At 36.7% G+C, this 19,198-nt stretch overlaps 1 protein-coding gene across 9 annotated transcripts in view; it reads right to left on the bottom strand.

Annotated features, from left to right (window-relative positions):
• SATB1 (SATB homeobox 1) overlaps positions 1-19,198 on the bottom strand; it is a 100,512-nt gene that overhangs the window by 30,858 nt on the left and 50,456 nt on the right. For all 9 annotated transcript variants that reach the window (XM_086674213.1, XM_086674211.1, XM_086674216.1 and 6 more), the window contains 3 exons: positions 17,799-18,253; positions 9,866-10,078; positions 1,176-1,331 (listed from right to left, as the gene is read on the bottom strand). In XM_086674213.1, coding sequence (XP_086530339.1) covers positions 1,176-1,331; positions 9,866-10,078; positions 17,799-18,253 — 824 coding nt within the window. The remainder of the gene's footprint in view (positions 1-1,175; positions 1,332-9,865; positions 10,079-17,798; positions 18,254-19,198) is intronic.

Raw genomic sequence — 19,198 nt, 5'->3', positions numbered from 1 at the left:
AGTATTTCAACCAGTCTATAACTTAAATAAGAACAACCTTTTCTAAAGCAAAACTCCTATCAAGTACCACGATTAATGCTGATAGAGAAAAATTTTAGGAAGAGCTAAAAAAAAAAAAAAAAAAAAAAAAGCATGGTATAGTCAATCCAGTGCAAGTACTCTCAGAATTGTATATTTTTCATCAGAAGTTGACAGCAGCAAAGAAGGCCGTTTTACAAAGGAGAGTTCACTAATGATAGGGAAAACGTGTCTGTCTAAAATTGCAAGTTGTTAAAATCTCACCTGAGCCCTTGACTGCTTCTAAATCCCCACCTTGATCTTGTTACCAAATATTTTGTAAAGGAGAAGACAGTTCAGTATTCTTTTGGTCCTTTAAAAAGTATTTGTGGCTTTGAACAAAGGTTTAGAAGTAATTATAAGTTTGTTCCTATGGATGACCCTGCTTTTGATGGGCACAAATTATCAATATATGAAAATTATACTGATAAAGGACTGCCTTTTCTGTCCTTTGTTACGTATTCATCTTGTTTAGTGGGGACTTGTAACTTTTCCAATTCATTTCTATTCATTTCTAATTTACCAGACTTGGACAGTGTTTCTAGTTGCAATTCAGTCTGTACGTCTTACATATCATGTATCTATGGAAAAATGAGGGTCATTAATGTGCAAAGTTTTGTTTGGTGGGCGAGCTAGTTTGTTTTAGTGAGTGCACCTAATAGATGCAGATGGCTGAGTTGGAACAGAAGAAACTATTATGTTTGCAGTATCTTAGGATGGAGATCAAGGTCATCTAAGTAATAACGAAACAATAGTAATTCAAGTTACTTGCACCAGTACAATAGACCACATTGAGAAATTGCCTCTACATTACAATATCCTTCTGAAAACAACTATTAACTGACCCCAGAAAGTTACCGAGAAATCCTTGGTCTGGAGAGTAGGTGTTGGGAGGAAACAGAACCACTTATCTACTGCCTGAGTCTGAACAACATATTTTTTTCATCACAGAGCTCTGTCAATAATCCTGGAGACTCTGACCTCTCACGGATGCAATAGGGTCAGTACTGCGATAGGGTCAATTCAGTAGGGTCAATACTGAAAACAGACACCTCTCTGAAAGAAATTTTCACAGGCATCGCGGATCAACATTCTCAGTGCCTAACAGAGGCTCTTACCTGGCTTTTGGTTGCGGCAACCTTTGCAAACAGTGCTTGGGACACTTTAGCGCGCTTCATTTCCTGCTGAATCTCATCATAAATGGAAGCATTAATGTTCATGGTATTGTTCTCTGGTTTCCCATTCCTCTCAGTGGCAATCGTAGCTGTTTTCACCTACAAAACATTTTCAACATGACTGTCATTTTTCATTGGCCAAATTGTTTTGAAGCTTTTCAGGCTCGGCATCCAAACTGGACACTGTTGTTCCTTTTACGATCAAGGTGATCAACAGTGCAGTCATTCAACATTAGTTATTACCCCGAGATCAGATTGCTTAAGTTAAGAAAGTCACATTGTCACAGGTGATTGCATCGGTAATAAGACAGCAATTGCCAGCTGACAAACAGGAATTAGAGCATCATAAAGTAAGTTTTCTGGAAAACAGAATAGTTTCAAAGACTTGAAAACCCTAAACTAATTGTTTCCCAATTACTGTCCATTGCAATTCTAACAAAGGAAATTCACAGTTAAAATCATAATGCCCAGTGCTGTACCTTCACTGGGTGCCCGGTGCCTAATAGACAATTGCATCACTAATAGCTATCACATACTATGGCCTTTTTAATTTTAGACTCTTTTTTTTCAATGCCCGTTCCTCTTATGTTTCGTTTTTAAAATCTTCCATAACAAAGCCATTTGCAAAGCTGCATATTTAAATCTTCTATCCATCCATGAAACAGGTAGAGTGCCTTGTTTAATTATCATAAAGGCTGGTTGCATTTTACACGTGCGTGTCCGAGCTGTTCTGCATAATTATTTCATCCTTCTCCTGGCACCCCAGTATGTAACTATTTCCTTTTGACTTGTGGAACCAGACAATAAGAAAATGTTTCACAATATTTAACAGAACATTACTACAAGTTACACATATTATAGAATTGGTGACTTTATAAATACATTCAAAATAAATAATCTTGAGTGAAAAATTAGCATCAATGCCTTTGGTAATAACAATAAGCAGGTATCAGCAGGAAAATGACACAAAATTTGGGGGTAAAAATAAAATCTCAACCTCAAAATTTATTGATAACTATTATTAATTTTTAAAACTCCTAATTTAATTTTTATTATGCCGTCATGTGAATCAGCCTGGAAATTTTTACATATAAACGATGTCGTTGCTTTTTTACCAGGAAATGTAAATGTAAATGAAGTCACCACAGATGCAGGACCCTGCTTCTCCCAGCAAAATGACTCACTAAGGGCCACATTTCTTAGGATCCCTTCCAGAGCCCAGGTTTCCGTTATCATCTTGGACAATTCCTCACATATACAATGAGCAACAGAAAATGAAGTCCATTCCAGAATGAATGATTTTTTTTTTTTTTTTTTGGTCACGAAATGATACATCCTTTTAATCACGCTGCAAATCTTTCAGAATCGCCGTTAATATTTGGTTATCAAAAGATATGCAGAGGTTATCCTAAAGCAATTCAATCCTCTGCACTTGAGAGGAAATAGAAGTCTTTAAAACATGCCTCCTAACTTCTAGCCAGTTAGCAAAATAACACCCTTAACTTGCTTAACTTGAGGAGGCAGCGAGATTCTTCCACTTGGACACTACCCTTCTAGGCACTGAAAGGATGATGCTGTGAAATGGGTGGGCCACAGGCCCAAGTGAGGACACAGAGAGTAAGGCAGGGTAAGTCACCAACTGGTTAGACCTCATTTGCCACGACTAACCTATAAGCTGGAGATGGGAATGGCGAGCGTGGAAGCGTGATTTCCAGAATGCCCCTTCCAGCTCTATGGCTCCAGAATGCAAGGGCACTCTCGGAGGTATATTAACGACTGGAGGCCACTAAGAACATACACGGGGCTTTGAAGCAATAATCTGCTAAATACCACTTTAGGAGCCAGAAGAGTTAAAGCATTACCATAAATTGCCTACAAAGTTGCTTTGGTGAGATTCGCAACTTTGCTCTGGGGTGGTCTTGCTTTGAGGCAGAAGGATAGATTTGATCACCCCATGGGGTCTCTTTTAATACCTATTTTTCTCACTGCTTAAATGAAAGAGAAAAGAAAAGCCATTTCAATCGCTTTGAAAATTGAATGTTATGGAAATGGGGGCATGAAGTCCAGTACATTGGAAGAAAGTTCCTTGGTAGCAATCTGCTTAGCAATAGTTAAGGAAGCAGGCTTTGGAAACTTGTTTCAGTTTGTTTTTAAAATAATTGTCATTCTTTTGTAAAAACTATGTTTAAGAATTTATCTTTGAGGTGGGCTATAATCATTTGTTTCAACCCTGTGATCTGGTTTCTAAAAATTTCTTCTGTTTAATTTTTTTTAATAAAGCAATTTCAACTGGAACCAAAAAGCAAGAATTTCAAATCATTAAAAAAAAAAATCAAGTAACTGCTTCCTAGCAGGCAACACAATCAAAAGTGGAAAAGGCGTACAGACGAAACCCTTAAAACTGAAAAAAAAAAATTAGAGCAACAATTTTTTTTTAAATATAAAGAAACTCTATCACTCATTTAAAAAAATATTTAGAAAAGCTTTTCTTTATCATCTTGTTGGCTCAGATATGTATCTTATCATAGATAAGCTATTAGAATTCTGGAATCACATTTTTTCCTAAGCACAAGCTATTGCTTAAGGGGAACGGACTTGGACAGCTTTTCAAAAATATGAAAGCTGAATTTTTCCCCAGGTAAAAATGGAAACGAAAATCTTTTCTACCTCACTCTACTAAGTACTATTTTAGCTTAGTACAAAAAAAATCTTCGTTAATCCTGGTTTAGCTTTTAATATTATATCACACATTAAAATTCATAAAGTAGTTCATTCCAGGCAAAACAAACTACTCTTCAGCTCTTCTCCGCAAATAGCACAGGAGGTAAAATAAATGCAGTTGCTTTCCGAATAGCTTTTATCAAGGTAGGGTGTGCTATTCCCTCATTACCGCGGCGCCGGGGAAGCAGTTGAGAATCGGAGCTTCTACGATTATACCCTCCCAAGTGAGCTCAGGGTGCAAGCACGGGGGTCTGCTTTATATTTCACTAAAATCTGTGCAGGAGAACGCAAGTTTTCCAGGAAAACTCTATTTTGTTTCTCCATGGATCGCTGAATGCATCGAATCCTGCGGGCAAACGAACTCTGGGTACTATATACATGCCACCTACCTCATACATACTACTCAAAACGAACTCTACTGTGGTCCTGATCAGTGTATGTACGATTCGTTGATGGAGGAGGGACTGCCTGCAAGCACCTAGTGCACACGTGTGCGCGCGCGCACACACACACACACACACACACACAATTAAAGTTGGTCGTAGTTTTAACAGTAACTATGGTAATAACAAAGGCTGGCAGTTATTAGTTGTTTCTAATATGCTAGGCATCACGTTCAGGTACATTAGCTCTAACCTGCACAACAGGCCCGAGTACGTACTATTATTGCCCCAGTTGAAAATTGAGAAAACTCTCCTAAAACAAAGAAGTGATTTATTCATAAGGCAACATGAGCTCTAAACTCAAGTCTGTCTAATGCTAATGCTTATTTTAGAAACCACTGCACTATACTGAGGTCATGATGTTATACAAGAGTTCTTTATTTGGAAAAACTCTTACTTTTTAAAGATATGCTGGACCTGCTTTTTGGTGGCCTTTTGCTGAGTCAGGCTCATTAATGTCTAATTTTTAGCTAACGGCTTTATCTGCTTTAGTTATTACCCGGAGTAATCCAACCTGAATTTATTTGTCAAGGTATATAAACTACAGATGTTTTCCTGGAATTGTTATATAAGGAAAGTGCTGTTTTGAAGTACTTTTACCAGTGACAGAAAATGGTCCCCATTCTTAAATGTTTATATATTAACACCGTCTTGAATATCATGGTCCTATCTTTTCATGCTACTTTTCTTTCTGTTCTTTTTAGGAACAATATTAATTATTTTCCTAATCCGGACGTTATAAAGTCCTCTAGTTATTTTAAAAGATGACTGTTAATGGGAAGCATCTTATAAGCATATAAGATCTTAAAATCATGCTGCCCACGTGATTCATAACAAAACTTTTATCCAATGTTAACTGAGTGCCCATGGCTGAAGCCATGTTTCATTACATAATAGAAGACTTTGCTGTAAAGAGACGGAAGGGTGTAGCCACTATGTAAATTATACATTGCTAATAGGAACTTACGACATTTTCTAATGCCGTTATAAAATATCCCATCTTTCTTCAGGAGAAACTAAAGAATTACATAAAGAGATGTAAAAATATAAGAAAAATAATCGTGTAATTCATGTATAAGTTATAACTTGGTAATTAGAGGCTTTCAAATAGTCCTTATGGAAACAGAAACTGCTAACTCTAAAAGCCACACATATTGAAACACACAAATAAAATCAAATAAGCACACACCTAAACAGAAATCATCAACTTAAAACTGATCTGTTCCATGGAACAGACAAGTCCCAGAAAATAATCACTAATTATTATTAATCAAAGTCCTCTTACAAACTCATTTGTTAAATTTGCTAACCATAATCAGAAAAGAAACTTTAAGACCAGGGAGCTTTGGAGGGTTTGGGTTCCCCCAGACATTTTCATACGAACAAAGTTTGGAAAGGGCTACTCTCTCCAAAATTTCAGAAATGCCTAACTGTCTGAACTCTTCAAAAGCAGAGCATTTGCCAAACATTTAACATATTGTATCAGGAGAATGTTCTCACATGTGTTCCTCTTCCTAATCTAAAAATAAAACTTCCCATCCTCTATGACAAACAGAAAAAGTCCCCACATTTCATTTTCCCCTTCCTAAAATGTTTGCGTTTTGAAGAGGTGGCCTGAGGTGTGGAGAAAGAGCAAGAGACTTAATAGGGGTCGTGAAAATTGACAAAGTCTTAACTTTGTTTTTTTTTCCTCTTTCTCCTACCAAAAGGTTGGAATGAGGATTCAATGAACTAACGTGCATCAGGGTGCTAGAGAACTATGAAACCATTATCAAGTACAAAGTACTCTTATTTAATTGGAAAACGTAAGTTATGAAAATAGGCTTTCAGCAAGTAGGTTGGGCCCAGAGCCAACTGCCGCCGACAGAGGACAGAGCCCATGGCACAGTTGCCCCTACTGAGGCACAAGGGACAGGTCTGCACCAGGGGCATCTCACCTAGGCAGCAGCCAGCCAAGAGCTCTGGTGATATCTGAGGTTGGCCTAGATTTTCCCAGGGAAGTACTCCTTGGAATAAAACTTGGGGCCTGACTAAAACCAGGGAAGAGCCTTCTTAAAGATAATTTAGAATCCAAGTTACTCAATAGTTTAGGTCCTTAGTCTGGTATGACCTTGGGAAGATATCTCAATCATCCTCTGTATGGGGGCACCATGGTGGCTTAGTCAGTTAAGTGTCCGACTTTGGCTTAGGTCATGATCTCACGGTTCATGGGTTTGAGCCCCGTGTCTGGCTCTGGGCTGATAGCTCAGAGCCTTGGAGCTTGCTTCAGATTCTGTATCTCCCTCTCTCTCTTCCCCTCCCCTACTTGCGTGCTCTCTCTCTCTCTCTCTTAAAAATATAACCTCAATCATCTTCTGTATGACCTCAACTCTACAGGGAAGGAGCTGGAAGAGAATCCAGCTCTCTCAGGACTAAAGGTAGTCTGGTCTCCTGTGAGCCATAAGAGACCTCTGCCTTTGAAAAGCAGTACTTTAGAAAGAAATCAGGGTTCGGCTCCAAACCAAGCCAAAGACTTGTCTCAAAATATGTTTTGAATCTCTTCCTGTACGGTGAAATGAAATGGGATGATAGACTCCTCTTTGTCAAAAATATAAAATTAAAAAAGATAAAATTCTGCAGTTTGTTTCTGTATCTGTGGTTTTGTCCTTTTTTCCCCTTCCATTTCAATCACTTGTAATAAACATATTAAAACCTTAAGTATGGTGTATTGGTTCCATTTCAACTGTTGCAAAACTATACTAACTCCGCCGCTGGAGAACACATTTTTCCAAACCTTAAGTACTCATTTCACATTGATAATACTTTTAATACATTTAAGAGTTCTTAAAATTTAATTCAGAAAGTCATCGTTAAAGGGTAAAAGGTGGACAAAGTGGTTATGAGCTCTATTAAAATAATATTAAGTCATGCAAAGGGATTCTTAGGCAAGTTAAGATACTTGAAGATGTATATTATAGCAGTGAACTAAAATTACACACATCTGATAATCATTTCGGAATTTGGTTAGAGGGCTAGTAATTCTGCATTAACAGAAACTGTTTTCCTTTGAAAGAGTTTCACTAAGAGTCTGTGGTATCTACATACTTTACATACACGTTCATCGTTGGCTGGGTATCCCCGCTATGGGCTTGGTCTCAACCCCTTTTGAGAACAAACAAATAAAGCTAAGGGTGGCTCAACTAGTTAATCAATAATGCAGGCCAAAATAAATTATATTTTCTTCCCAACTTACCAGCAGACATAGTCTTTAGACGTATATATAAGAAAGCTACCCAAGAGTATCTTAATGGTATATGAAAAGAAATACCACTTAAGAATTAATGTGAATGTGGCTAAAGGAAAAACTTGATGAATAAGGATAGCAGAATCACATTAGAAAAAACAAAAGCATTAAAATCACAGATTTATTAGAAAACAAAACTGTCTTAAGGAACTACTAAGTCAAATATTTAGATTAAAAAAAAAAGAAAAAAGAAACAGCTTAATGCTGAAGTTCATACTGATCTTCAGTAAGCAATTCTTTTGTTAGTATTGCAGATTAAGTGATAAGTAAAATAACTCTTTGCCCAGAGGCCTTCTGTGACGATTATAGAAGCAAAGTTAACTAACGATGGTGCATTAACTCTAAACACCACAAACTAAGTGTTAAACCAAGTCCAAAGTACATTATTTTTTTGTTTAATCACTCTCTAAAAACCACACACACATATATATATACACACACATATACATATATATGTATGTATACACATATATACATATATATGTATGTATACACATATATACATAAAGAATTCTGCATTTTTTTTCTTAAAAATATTTTAAGGAAGGCTTTACAGATCAAATTCAGTAACTGTATGTGTAGACAGGTAGATATGTATACATGCAGATAAATATCATTATTCTCTGCTAGAGACCCATGACTTTCTTATTCACAATTACAGCAATGACTTCCTTACACTCTGTGCCTATAGACATCAAGACCGAATGATTTTTATTACATAAAATGGAGAAAACGAACTCTGGATGTTTCCACAAAAGATTCATTTCAGAACATTACAACCTACAGCTTAAGGACCTCAACAAGTGGCTGAATATTATGTCTATTCTTTACTGATGAAGTTATTATCTGTGGCAATTTCATTTTTAGTGTTGAATGAGCTTTTTCTATATTTCCATACTTGGAAAGGTGGGAATTTTTTTTTTTTACTATTGATGGAAAGAAATTAACATCAAAATACAATTTCATGATGACCTTATATGAATATTTTATGTTCCATATTCAGTTTTTAAAAATTTTTTTTTAATGTTTATTTATTCTTGAGAGACAGACAGAGACAGAGTGTGAGGGGGGAGGGTCAGAGAGAGAGGGAGACACAGAATCCGAAGCAGGCTCCAGGCTCTGAGCTGTCAGCACAGGGCTCGACGCGGGGCTCGAACTCACAAACTGTGAGATTGTGACCTGAGCTGAAGTCGGACGCTTAACCGACTGAGCCACCCAGGTGCCTCCCATATTCAGTTTTGATCCAGCTTTAGCTGACCTTATTTTTAAGAGTTGCACATGCTATAAATTAAATGTGTAAAAAATATACTTGCCTATTGATTTGAAGTCTAATCCATTTCAAACTTTTATCTACGAGTTTGTATTGCAAATCAACTTAACTTTAATTCTCATAATAATTACAAGGTTATCTTTAAAACTCTATTTAAAAACTATAAATATAGATACATGTACACAAAGTCAGGTCCCTATACAGGTCCCTACTTCCAACTGCATGGTGACTTTTGTCTTTTCTAAAAGTGAAAAAATTTAGAAAAACAGAGAATGTGCCCATTTCTGGGAATATGGATGGCGTTCCTTATCAGCACCATTTAAAGCTGCCTTCAAGGATTGTATTAAACTTAATTATGAAAGATTACGAACAAGATGATGTGTAATTGGTACCAGCTGCAGTTCGTATTGGAAAGCATAAATACAAATGGAATTATTTATTTATTTTTATTTATTCACTATTCAAACGGCAGTTCTAAAACTCAGAGGGATAAAATGGACTATTACTTTTTCTCGTATTGAGCTTAAAATATTTCTTTACTTAATAATAGTAGTAGAGACAAACATCCCATTTAAAGACTACTTTTCACCCCCAAAGAACCCCCAAAAGGAAGCAACAGAAAGCAATTTTCTTTCCTCTAATTAGTAGCTTATTGTTTTTATATCAGAATCACTGATTTGGGACCAAATTCTCCTCAAGCAACTCTATGAATTATTTAGAAAAATTGGTATCTATTCATCTATCTTTCCAATTTCTTGTTGAGATTCTTCCTCAGACATTAAAAAGAAGAGGAAAAAGAGAAGGAGGAGGAGGAAGGAGGAGGAAGGAGGAAGGAGGAAGGAGGAGGAGGAGGAGGAGGAGGAGGAGGAGAAGGAAGAAGAAAAAGAAGAAGGGCAAAGAGCACAGGAGACTTCACCTGGGGAGGGCGGCTGGGCGGTGTGCTTATCAGGGGGGCTGGACCCATAGCCGAGGCAGCATTCAAGCTCCTTTCCCTTTCATCCTGGTAAATTCGATCTCTTTCAGCTTCTGGTAACTGCAAGAAATTCTGCATAGCCCGAAGGTTTACCAGCAAAGACTGGGATGCAGTCTTGGGGTCCTCTTCCTTTCGGAGGATTTCTGAAAGCAAGCCCTGCAGGGAATGAAAGGCACAGGGTGAGCTTGCTCCTGAGCTCTGCCCAGCCAGCGGTGATCCTTCCCTCTCCTTCTCCACTCTGTTTAGAAAATGAACAGTCAGAAGCATCAATTCTACATAGAAATGTATTAGTTACATTTGAAGTGGTAAAGAGGAGAGAGCCTCAATTGTATTCTTAATTTTATTAAGCATCTGCTTTACGTGTAACACAAACTGAAGCTGCCTAATTGGTCTCCTTCCTTTGAGTAGCTTAACTTGCCATGAAATCTTTCACAGAGAGACGATCGAGCGAAGTTAAGAATAAATGAAATGCTCATAATACAACAGCATTGAACTGTATAGTTCTCAAGCTGCCTAGACAAAGGCAGTGGAAGGCTGACAGCCCAATACATAAAGATACAAAGCTACTACTAGAGAAGTAGAACTTTCAAAGAGAGTATCAGAAGATGAATTGTTAGAAAAAGAGTATTACTAAAGCATCATCTAAGATTTATGCTACGTTTTCACAGGCAGTACTTTAAGTTATCCCTTAATCTTCAATTAAGAGTCAATGACAAGTGATTCTTTGTATTTACCATTCAAGGAAAGTATACAGACTCTCTCGAAAAATTCTAAATACTGTCATGCTCTGGGTAACAGGTTGAAATTCTGACCTTCAGAAAACATTGATTAAATCTGAAACACGTAACCCCATATTTACATTGCAAAAATCCATCATAACATGCCCAGGAAAAGAACACTATCAAATTCTGTAGTTACTGAATTTCTTAAGGAATAGAAGTCTTTATTAGTAATAGAAGAAATTTACAAACCATTGTAAACTCCTTTAAGGTGTCCCTCTCCCTAAATACTAGAGCATGAATTGTCAACCAATTTTTTTTTTAATTTTTAGGAGAAGCTTTTCAACAATGAATGAGTTTCCTCATTTTTGTTTAAAGAATTATATGAAATAGAATGATTACAAAAATTTTCTGTCCATTTGATAAGGACTGAGCAGCCTTTAACCTGTTCTATCTTGTGCATGAAATAATGCCTGGAATACCAGGACACAGTTTGCCTTCAACGTTTAGCCAGAGTATCAGTTTATCACAGTACAGTTTGAAATAAAATGTTGCCAAGATCTCCATATAATCTGTAAATTTCACTTTCCAGCAGCCCTGCAGAAATGGTAAAAGAGTACATTCGGGAAAGGGGAGGCAAAGTTTCATATCAAAACGAGTGAGCCCAAAGACGATAACATTTGGGTGTTTTCATGGCTTCCTACAAATGCAAACCTAATTTTGTTCCTAATTCTTCGGGGATAAGGTACCACATTGTCCAAATAGAACACTTGGATGCAGAGAGTATAAAACCATGGTCCACTTTAAAAATGATTTGAACAGGCTGCTATTAAAAAGAGCCTCCAATAGGCTCGGGGGCTTACTGCTAAATTTTAGTCTCTCACTTGGTCTGGAAAGGGGAACCAAACTTTGTTTTACCGTAAGAAATGTGACTGAAGAATGAAGGGTGCATGTCCCTTCATTCATAATACTGACAAGTAATGCTGCAACTGTGTTTATACAGGAATAAAACATCCAGTCAATTTAACTAAAATTTAGTCAAACAGGCAGTCAATCATCCAGCTATTTAATTTGCACAAGGCCAACTAATTAGATTGACTGTTTTGGATGTGTCACACTGAAACCAAAAAATACAGGTCTCAAAAAATGCTTGAAAATAGGTGTGAAAAATAGTCCTGGGTCTCTACTTTTCCCCACCAACTGTTACGTATTAAAACAATGTGCCTGGCAAAGCAATATATGTGAACCACACAGAAATCAAGAGATAGAAAGGTACATTATAGACAAATACAGTGCTCTCACTTCCTTGAGCATAATAACCTAATATTCCTATTTGTCATCCCAGCACAATGCCTATCACATGAGTGTTTAATAAACATTTACTAAGTGGATTAATTACGTGTATTCAGACCACAAAAGGAAAAAATTGTAAATGAGTGATAGAAACTCAAGAACAAGATATGCTACTCATGGGCAAATTTTAGTGGCAATTACTAATTTAATCAAAGTAAGCCTTCAATGAAAAGTTACATGGCGCTACGTAAGATGTTCATCTACACTAACTGTTCAATAATTTAAAAAAACCAGATTAGGTCAAAAGGATCCTACAGATATTTAGGATGTTACTGTATTTGGGAACCTTGAAATTAGACATTTATAAATCTCAAGTAACAAAATATTGTATCATCTCTATTAAAAATGTTTTCTGAGATAGCAGACAACTATAGTGAGAAAAGCAAACACATGAAAAAATACATTAATATTCTCTATCAAGTCATGTTAACATGAAACTAAGTCAATCCTGCGTGCTTAAAGTAGAAGACAACATATCACTTGGGAGAGAATTTAAAATTTCCTCTTCCCATATTTTGATATTGGCATGACTTCCCAGTTGAACATATAAAGTATTTTAGGGGCAGAGCATTTATTTCCACTTAATTATTCCACTGCAGCAAGTACAGTTTTTCTGCTTGCACTATGCTAAGGTCTAAAGCAATATTTTGAATCTTGGAACACTCAAAGAGCTCTAAAGCAGTGAGTGTAGACACTGTCAGGTGTTGTAGAAACCTTTGGATTTTTTTTTTTTTTTTTTTTTTTTTTTGGCCCAGGCTTTCAATGAGGGGAGTGCCCCCTGGTGGAAATGCTTGAAAATATTGTTAGAAAATATTTTGATTAGAATGTGTTAATTACCAAAAAAAAAAAAAAAAAAAAAAAAAAATCATGTCACTTGAGAATAATTCTGTATGCAAAATGACTTTAGAATCTGAATATGAGAATGCATGTTCTGGTCCCGTTCAAGTTGTTATGTGAGTGGTTGCATTTACAGACTCAAGATGTACATGGCCCCTGTTTCCCATATCCCGTAGTCAAAAATATAGTCCAGACTTAGATCAAGGTCATTTGTAGCAATCCCCCATGGGGCAGAGTACGAGGGATCTATTACCAAAATTTTTTCTTCATGCTAAAAAAATAATATGTCAAGCTCTTCATGTACATTACCTGCTATCTTAGAGACTATACTAAAACACCAGGACTAAAACATGTACTGTGGATCATAGGTGCTCAATGAACTTACTGAACAAAGTCAAACAAAATCATCAGTCATTCTTGCCTCCGAAAAGAACTTGAGAATTTGTATGTTATGTAGTAAGTTACCAACAACTAATGAATATTAATTTTATTATATTAAATGAGAAGCTGCTTTTCATTGGGACTTTACATCATCAAATAATGCACTATGTGCTCTGTACATAAAAACAGAAAATTATTCTGCATTGTCATTGCACAGGGGTTAAGGGAGAATTCCAATTTTCTTCACTTAGTGAACTTAGTGATGAATTCCTAAACCCTTTTTACATTCCAAAAAGAGTTTACTAGTTATTACAAGTAAAATTCATTAGTAATTGTAAAAGAAAGAAAAAAACCTTCAATAAATATTATCAGTACTTCCAAAAGCTAATTATGAATTCTTTAAAACAGCAGATAAGCGAAAGAGACTGCCAATCTGAACAAAAGGCCTGTCTGGCCTCCCGTTTGTCTCCTCTTTGAACATAATCACTGATTCAAATAGATTTTATCAGCTTCATGGAACTTCAAAGCCCTCAGAAGGAAAACAGGATTTTATGAAACCTCCCTCCCTAAAAAGAAAATAAGTAGAATATTCTTCAAGACTACCTACCTCTGTTGTTTTGTGAATTTTTAATCACATGTCCAGGTGAAAGACTATTTTCAACTCCACCTACTACCTTGGACGCCTGCCAAGTAAGTTATAAGCAGACGCATTTATCTCTGTCGCTTGGGAGGCTAAACGAGAGCTGTCACGTTGGGGTAATAGCACCTTTTTACCTTTTATTCAATAGTGATATGGATAGTGGACTTTCCTTAAATTACACTGTGAAGAATTATAGGAACACAGTAGCAATTTCTGTTATACTTAAGCAGGCAAATTTCTCTCCACCACATAATTTACAGAACTCAAATTCAATAAAACATTACATGATGGTCCATTACTGTTATCAGTTTTGAATAATCCATCTTCATTCTTTATTTTACTGGAAAATAAAGTGTGCCAAAGGGGTGTGGGGAGAAAAAAGGAAAAAAAAAAAAAAAAAGCCACAGAATGGGATCAGAGTTAGATTCTGGATTTTTTTTTTTTTTTAATTTTTTAAAGGCACTAACGAACAAATATATTTGCTTCTATCACAATCCCTAAATAGCAATAATATAGGGAAGTGAACTGAAAAGTATAAATCTAGAATCTTCGACAATTATTTTTAGCCATAGGTTTCCACTAAGAAGACATCAAGTAGGTATAACTGAATGAATGACATATGCTAAAAGCTGGTACCTTTGGTAGCAATTAAAGCACATATACCCATCAATTTAGAAGGGGAAAAAGTCCTTAGAACAATTATATAAATTTCACCATAAATTTTCAGAAAAGGTAAACTTTTTTTTTTTAATAGTCACGTGTGAAAGTCTTAAGAGAGGGGTTTTAGGAGACCCAATTAGGATGACGAGAAAATTCTCCAGTGAAGAGTTAAAACATGAAATCCAGGATTTTAAAGTTGCACAGAACTGTCAATGACTAAAATACTCTCAACTCATAACAGCATTATCTATTATATTAATGTTTTAAAATACTCTTTATAGGGTACCAATTTCTTTATTCGATCATATCATATAACTTTGCCTTTGCATGTACATATTTTACGTTAATTTTTTAAAACTCGGAGTTGGAATTGCACATTGTAGTAAGTGCACGCAAATGTGTGATGTGCGATTTAACTCTGCAGAGCTCCTTGCCTATACATATGCATTAGCATGTGTATTTTCGTACGCCACACTCACACCATACACTCTCACTCTGCACCTGCTTTTATTGAAATGCATACACTTCGAAATAAACACACTACATGCATTCATATGAATGTATAATCATTAAAATAAATGCAGCTGTGTGTGTGTGCGTGCGCGCGTGTGTGGTTTTTAAGTATGACCACCAAAAACACACGCATGCTTGCATGTTCAAAAGCTCGTTCCCAAAAAGTGAACACTTAAATATACATAGAAAATTACTCTTATTGAAGTAAAACAGCTTCAAATATGGCCAATATCCACTTAGACTCAGGCGTACCAATTACCAATATACAGGTTTAAAACCAAATCTCTCTATCACCCGGGGCTCCAAATAATTTTTTATGGTAGTAACTTTTTCTAAATTAGCTATTATTACTAAAGAGAGCTTGGTACTGAGGCTGTCACTGTTTTCATTCCCCTACCAGCCTCAGAAAAATTAAGTCACTGTTTTTGGTGTTTTAACCACAGAGATAACTGTCTTTTTAAAGAGATTACTATGGTATAAAGAGAGAATTCTGCCTTCTTTCCAGCAACAAATCCTAGAGATATCCATGGAATTAGCCAATGTGGGAACCAAAGGCAGGACAAATGGTCAACCCTTCAGAGTAACGGCATGACATCATAACCCAAGAGAAGAAAAACCGTACAGATGGATAGTGACTTCACACATCCCTCAGCTAAACTCTCTTGTCACTTTTCACCATGTAAAATACTTTCCTTAGTGCTTTAAGACCTTGTCATTCTTCACCATATAAAATACATTCTTATTTCATTTCCTTGTTTCTTAAAGCAGATTCCTTAGTGCTTTAAGAAATAACAATTTGCTCAGTTTTTAAAACACTTCTTAGCAAATCTGTATTTCATTTGCGTTTATGTCAATGTTGTCTTTGTGGGCTTTCAATTAAATTGACAAACATTTTACTGATCATTTATGAAGACACCTATTTTTTGCCCAGTACTGAGAAATACTAGCAGTTACTGCTATTTACAAAAATAAAGAATGCTGCCAGACACAGGATAACTAGAAGACTGACTTTTGATTCATTCACTCATTTAATTTTTTAAATAATAACTTCCCAACTGATATAAATGTCATGAAATTTACCAGCCACTAATTAACATTTTTAAGTGGTAAAAATATAAAATTAGTTAAAATCATACTAACCTGAGAAATTACCCTCTGCAAGTACCCTTTAAAAAAGACAAATGATACACACACACACACACACACACACACACACACACACACACCAAAAAAACCCCCAAAACAAAAAAAAAAACAGATAAAGAAAATGAAAACAAACACTGAGTTAAAGGCTTTGTCAGGTCTCCTAACTTTCAATCCAGTTAAGGCAAGCCAAAAATAAGTCACTGCTGGGATTCTCCTAGGTAGGGAAACTCTGCCAGCAAGTAATTAATACTAGATTATTTTTATACCAGAATCTTATTCTTATAATCACGTAATAAACAAAATAACTTAAATATGAAAGGAAAGTATGAGTCAGTCCAAAAAAAAACCTGACAAAAGAAAAGAACCCTGGTAAAACAACGAAGTTGAAAGGACGTAATGTCCTCATTTCTAATCAAAGTTACATGTTCTTTTGTCTTTTTTTAGTGTGCCTGGGCCAAAAATAAACACCATATATACCATACTAATTTCCAAAAAAAAGAAAATTTTAAAAAACCCTCTCATTTACAATTTAATAGAATTGGTTTAGGACTTTTCATCTTCGGCCTTCTCATATCATACATCACTCTTTCTCCAGGTCCCTCTAAACATCCTCTGTGCTGATAATATCCTCACAGGTATTTGCCCAGGAGGACAAAGGTGTGAACACAGGGGTATATGCAGGTCTCAGTGAAAAGACAGCAAACTAAGGCCTTCAGGCCAAACCTCCCAGGGGGCCTGTTTTATAGGCAGTTTTACTGAAACACCACCACACCCGCATCCATTCACCTATTGTCCCTGGCTGTGACCATGCTACCCACACCCTGACAGGGCCCTGATGGCCCTCAAAGCCTGAAATATTTGCTTTCTGGACAATTACAGAAAGGTTTGCTGATCTCTGATCTAAAGAATGAAGTTTGAAGGAATACTAACAATAATGTAAAGAGGGAAGAGGACAAAGCTCAGAAACATTTTATGTTAATAAGCCACACACACACACACACACACACACACACACACACACACACACACACACACACACACACACACACACACACACACACCCCATATATTTTTCCCCCAAATGGCTGTTCAAATTAAATGGCAGAAATTGCTATGGAGTCTCACAATATGTTTTGTCTTGTTTTTTCTCCAGAAAGTTGTAGAGGAACTTAAACAGGGCATGTTTATATACTGATGCTTGATATGGGGATAACAGGGGGAAGATAGTAGGCTAGAAGCCTGGAGTCTTACCAATGGCCTTGACCAAGTCATGAAACTTTTCTCAACCTGCTACTACTAACAGTCTATGACCTCATTAGGTAAAAACATAGGTAATGCCAGTTTGAAATATATTCAGTATTGAATTTATTCTTTCAAAGCCCCTGAGTCAAGATCAATCTGTACGTAGCTCTTGGTAGAGGAGGTTTATGATAGGGAAAGGAGTGATAAGACTTAGGCACCATCAAGAACAGACAATATGATCACACAACAAGAACAATTGAAAAGAGTAAGCGTAGAGTAAAAAAATAAGAGCACAGAGCAAAAGAATAAGCATTAGCAAAAAATTGGGACCAAAGAAAGAAGAGAGAAAGAGAGAGAGAAGCATTCCAAAAAGAACAAAACTGACCTGAGTTCTGTTAAAAGCCACACGTGCAAATACTGCCTGGGAGATTCCTGCTCGTTTCAGTTCATCACGTACCCACTGGTAGATTTCGGAAGACACCTCTGTGTTGGTTGAAACCTGTTGCTCCAAAGGCTTATTCATAGATCTACTGACAGGGGGAGGGTGGTTCAAGTATTGTTGGTTTAAGGACTGCTGGGCTAAAAGTCTATTCACTGCATACTGCTGGTTCAGCAGCTGAGCCATCACCAGCTGCTGGTTGACCAATTGAGGACTGATGGGCGTTGACACAAGCCCAGGGTGCAGGTTCGGTAGAGGGGTCCGGACAGAGGGCTGGTTGCCATGGGAGAGCTGCGCGGGGGACGGAGGCTGCTCAGCTGTGTTCCCTGGGACAGGCTGCTGGCCAAAGTTGACGTGATTGGCACCTTGCTGGGATAGTTCAGAAAGACTATCCATTTCGACTAAAGTAGACAAAAGTAAAGCCATGTTAAGCCAATAGTAATGGGTATTGATAAGCATTTCTGATCATTTCTTAAATAGAGGCACAGGGCACGCTGAAAATCCAATTGAACTAAAGAAAATTTTAAGATGGAACCCAATGGCTATGGATTTACTTTCCGCTTCCGCACAATTCCACAAACTTTGAAAGGGGGACAATACAATACTTCAGATCTAATTTTATAATGTGGTTTAGATTTAAGGCATAAAATCAATTATTTTCAAATTCCAGGTGACTAGTTTTGGGGTCAAACTATTTTTCACTCTCACTTATTACCCCCAAGAAGGCTTATAAGGAATTTTTTTTTTTAAAACAGCTTCTAGAAGAACACCATGTGCTTAAGAGCAACTAGAAAGAGTTGGGCTAAGAAAATATATGCACTAAAGAAAAAAGAAATATCCAGGTATTTTCTCATGATAGATATTGACTGTTATTACTCGAAGCAAAAGTTTTGAAAGGAAAAAGAGGACATAAATGTTATCTGCATTCAATTTTTACCTAGCCATGGATTGTAAAGAAGGAATCAATATAATAAAGTGAGCACACTAATAATAACTGAGTGCATACTGAACACTGTGTTGAGTATCCTATATGGTTTGTTTCATTTAATCCTAACTATCACCGGTGGCAAGTATATCCACCGGAGAATGAAGCGACTGGTTTACTGTACTACAAGCCCGTATACCCAGTTTTGCTAAGAGCCAAATGTTTCTTGAAGAAGCTATGGCTATCAGCAATCTTTCACGAAGGGTCAGAGAATCATCCTGGTGCAACGGTGATACTGTCACGATTTTGCAATTTATTACCACCTATCAGGATGAATGCTTCTCCCTTGGCTAGGTCCCTAATGCGGACTGGCCGAGAGTCAGCTGTCAGTGTGTCCAATGCTTTGCTGTAGCAAGGAATA

This window comes from Puma concolor, chromosome C2 (genome assembly GCF_028749965.1).
Source record: "Puma concolor isolate L17-30 chromosome C2, mPumCon1.1.hap2, whole genome shotgun sequence".
NCBI lineage: Eukaryota > Metazoa > Chordata > Mammalia > Carnivora > Felidae > Puma > Puma concolor.
The sequence above is the reverse complement of the archived record's forward strand: the minus strand, read 5'-3'. Positions and strand labels throughout refer to the sequence as shown.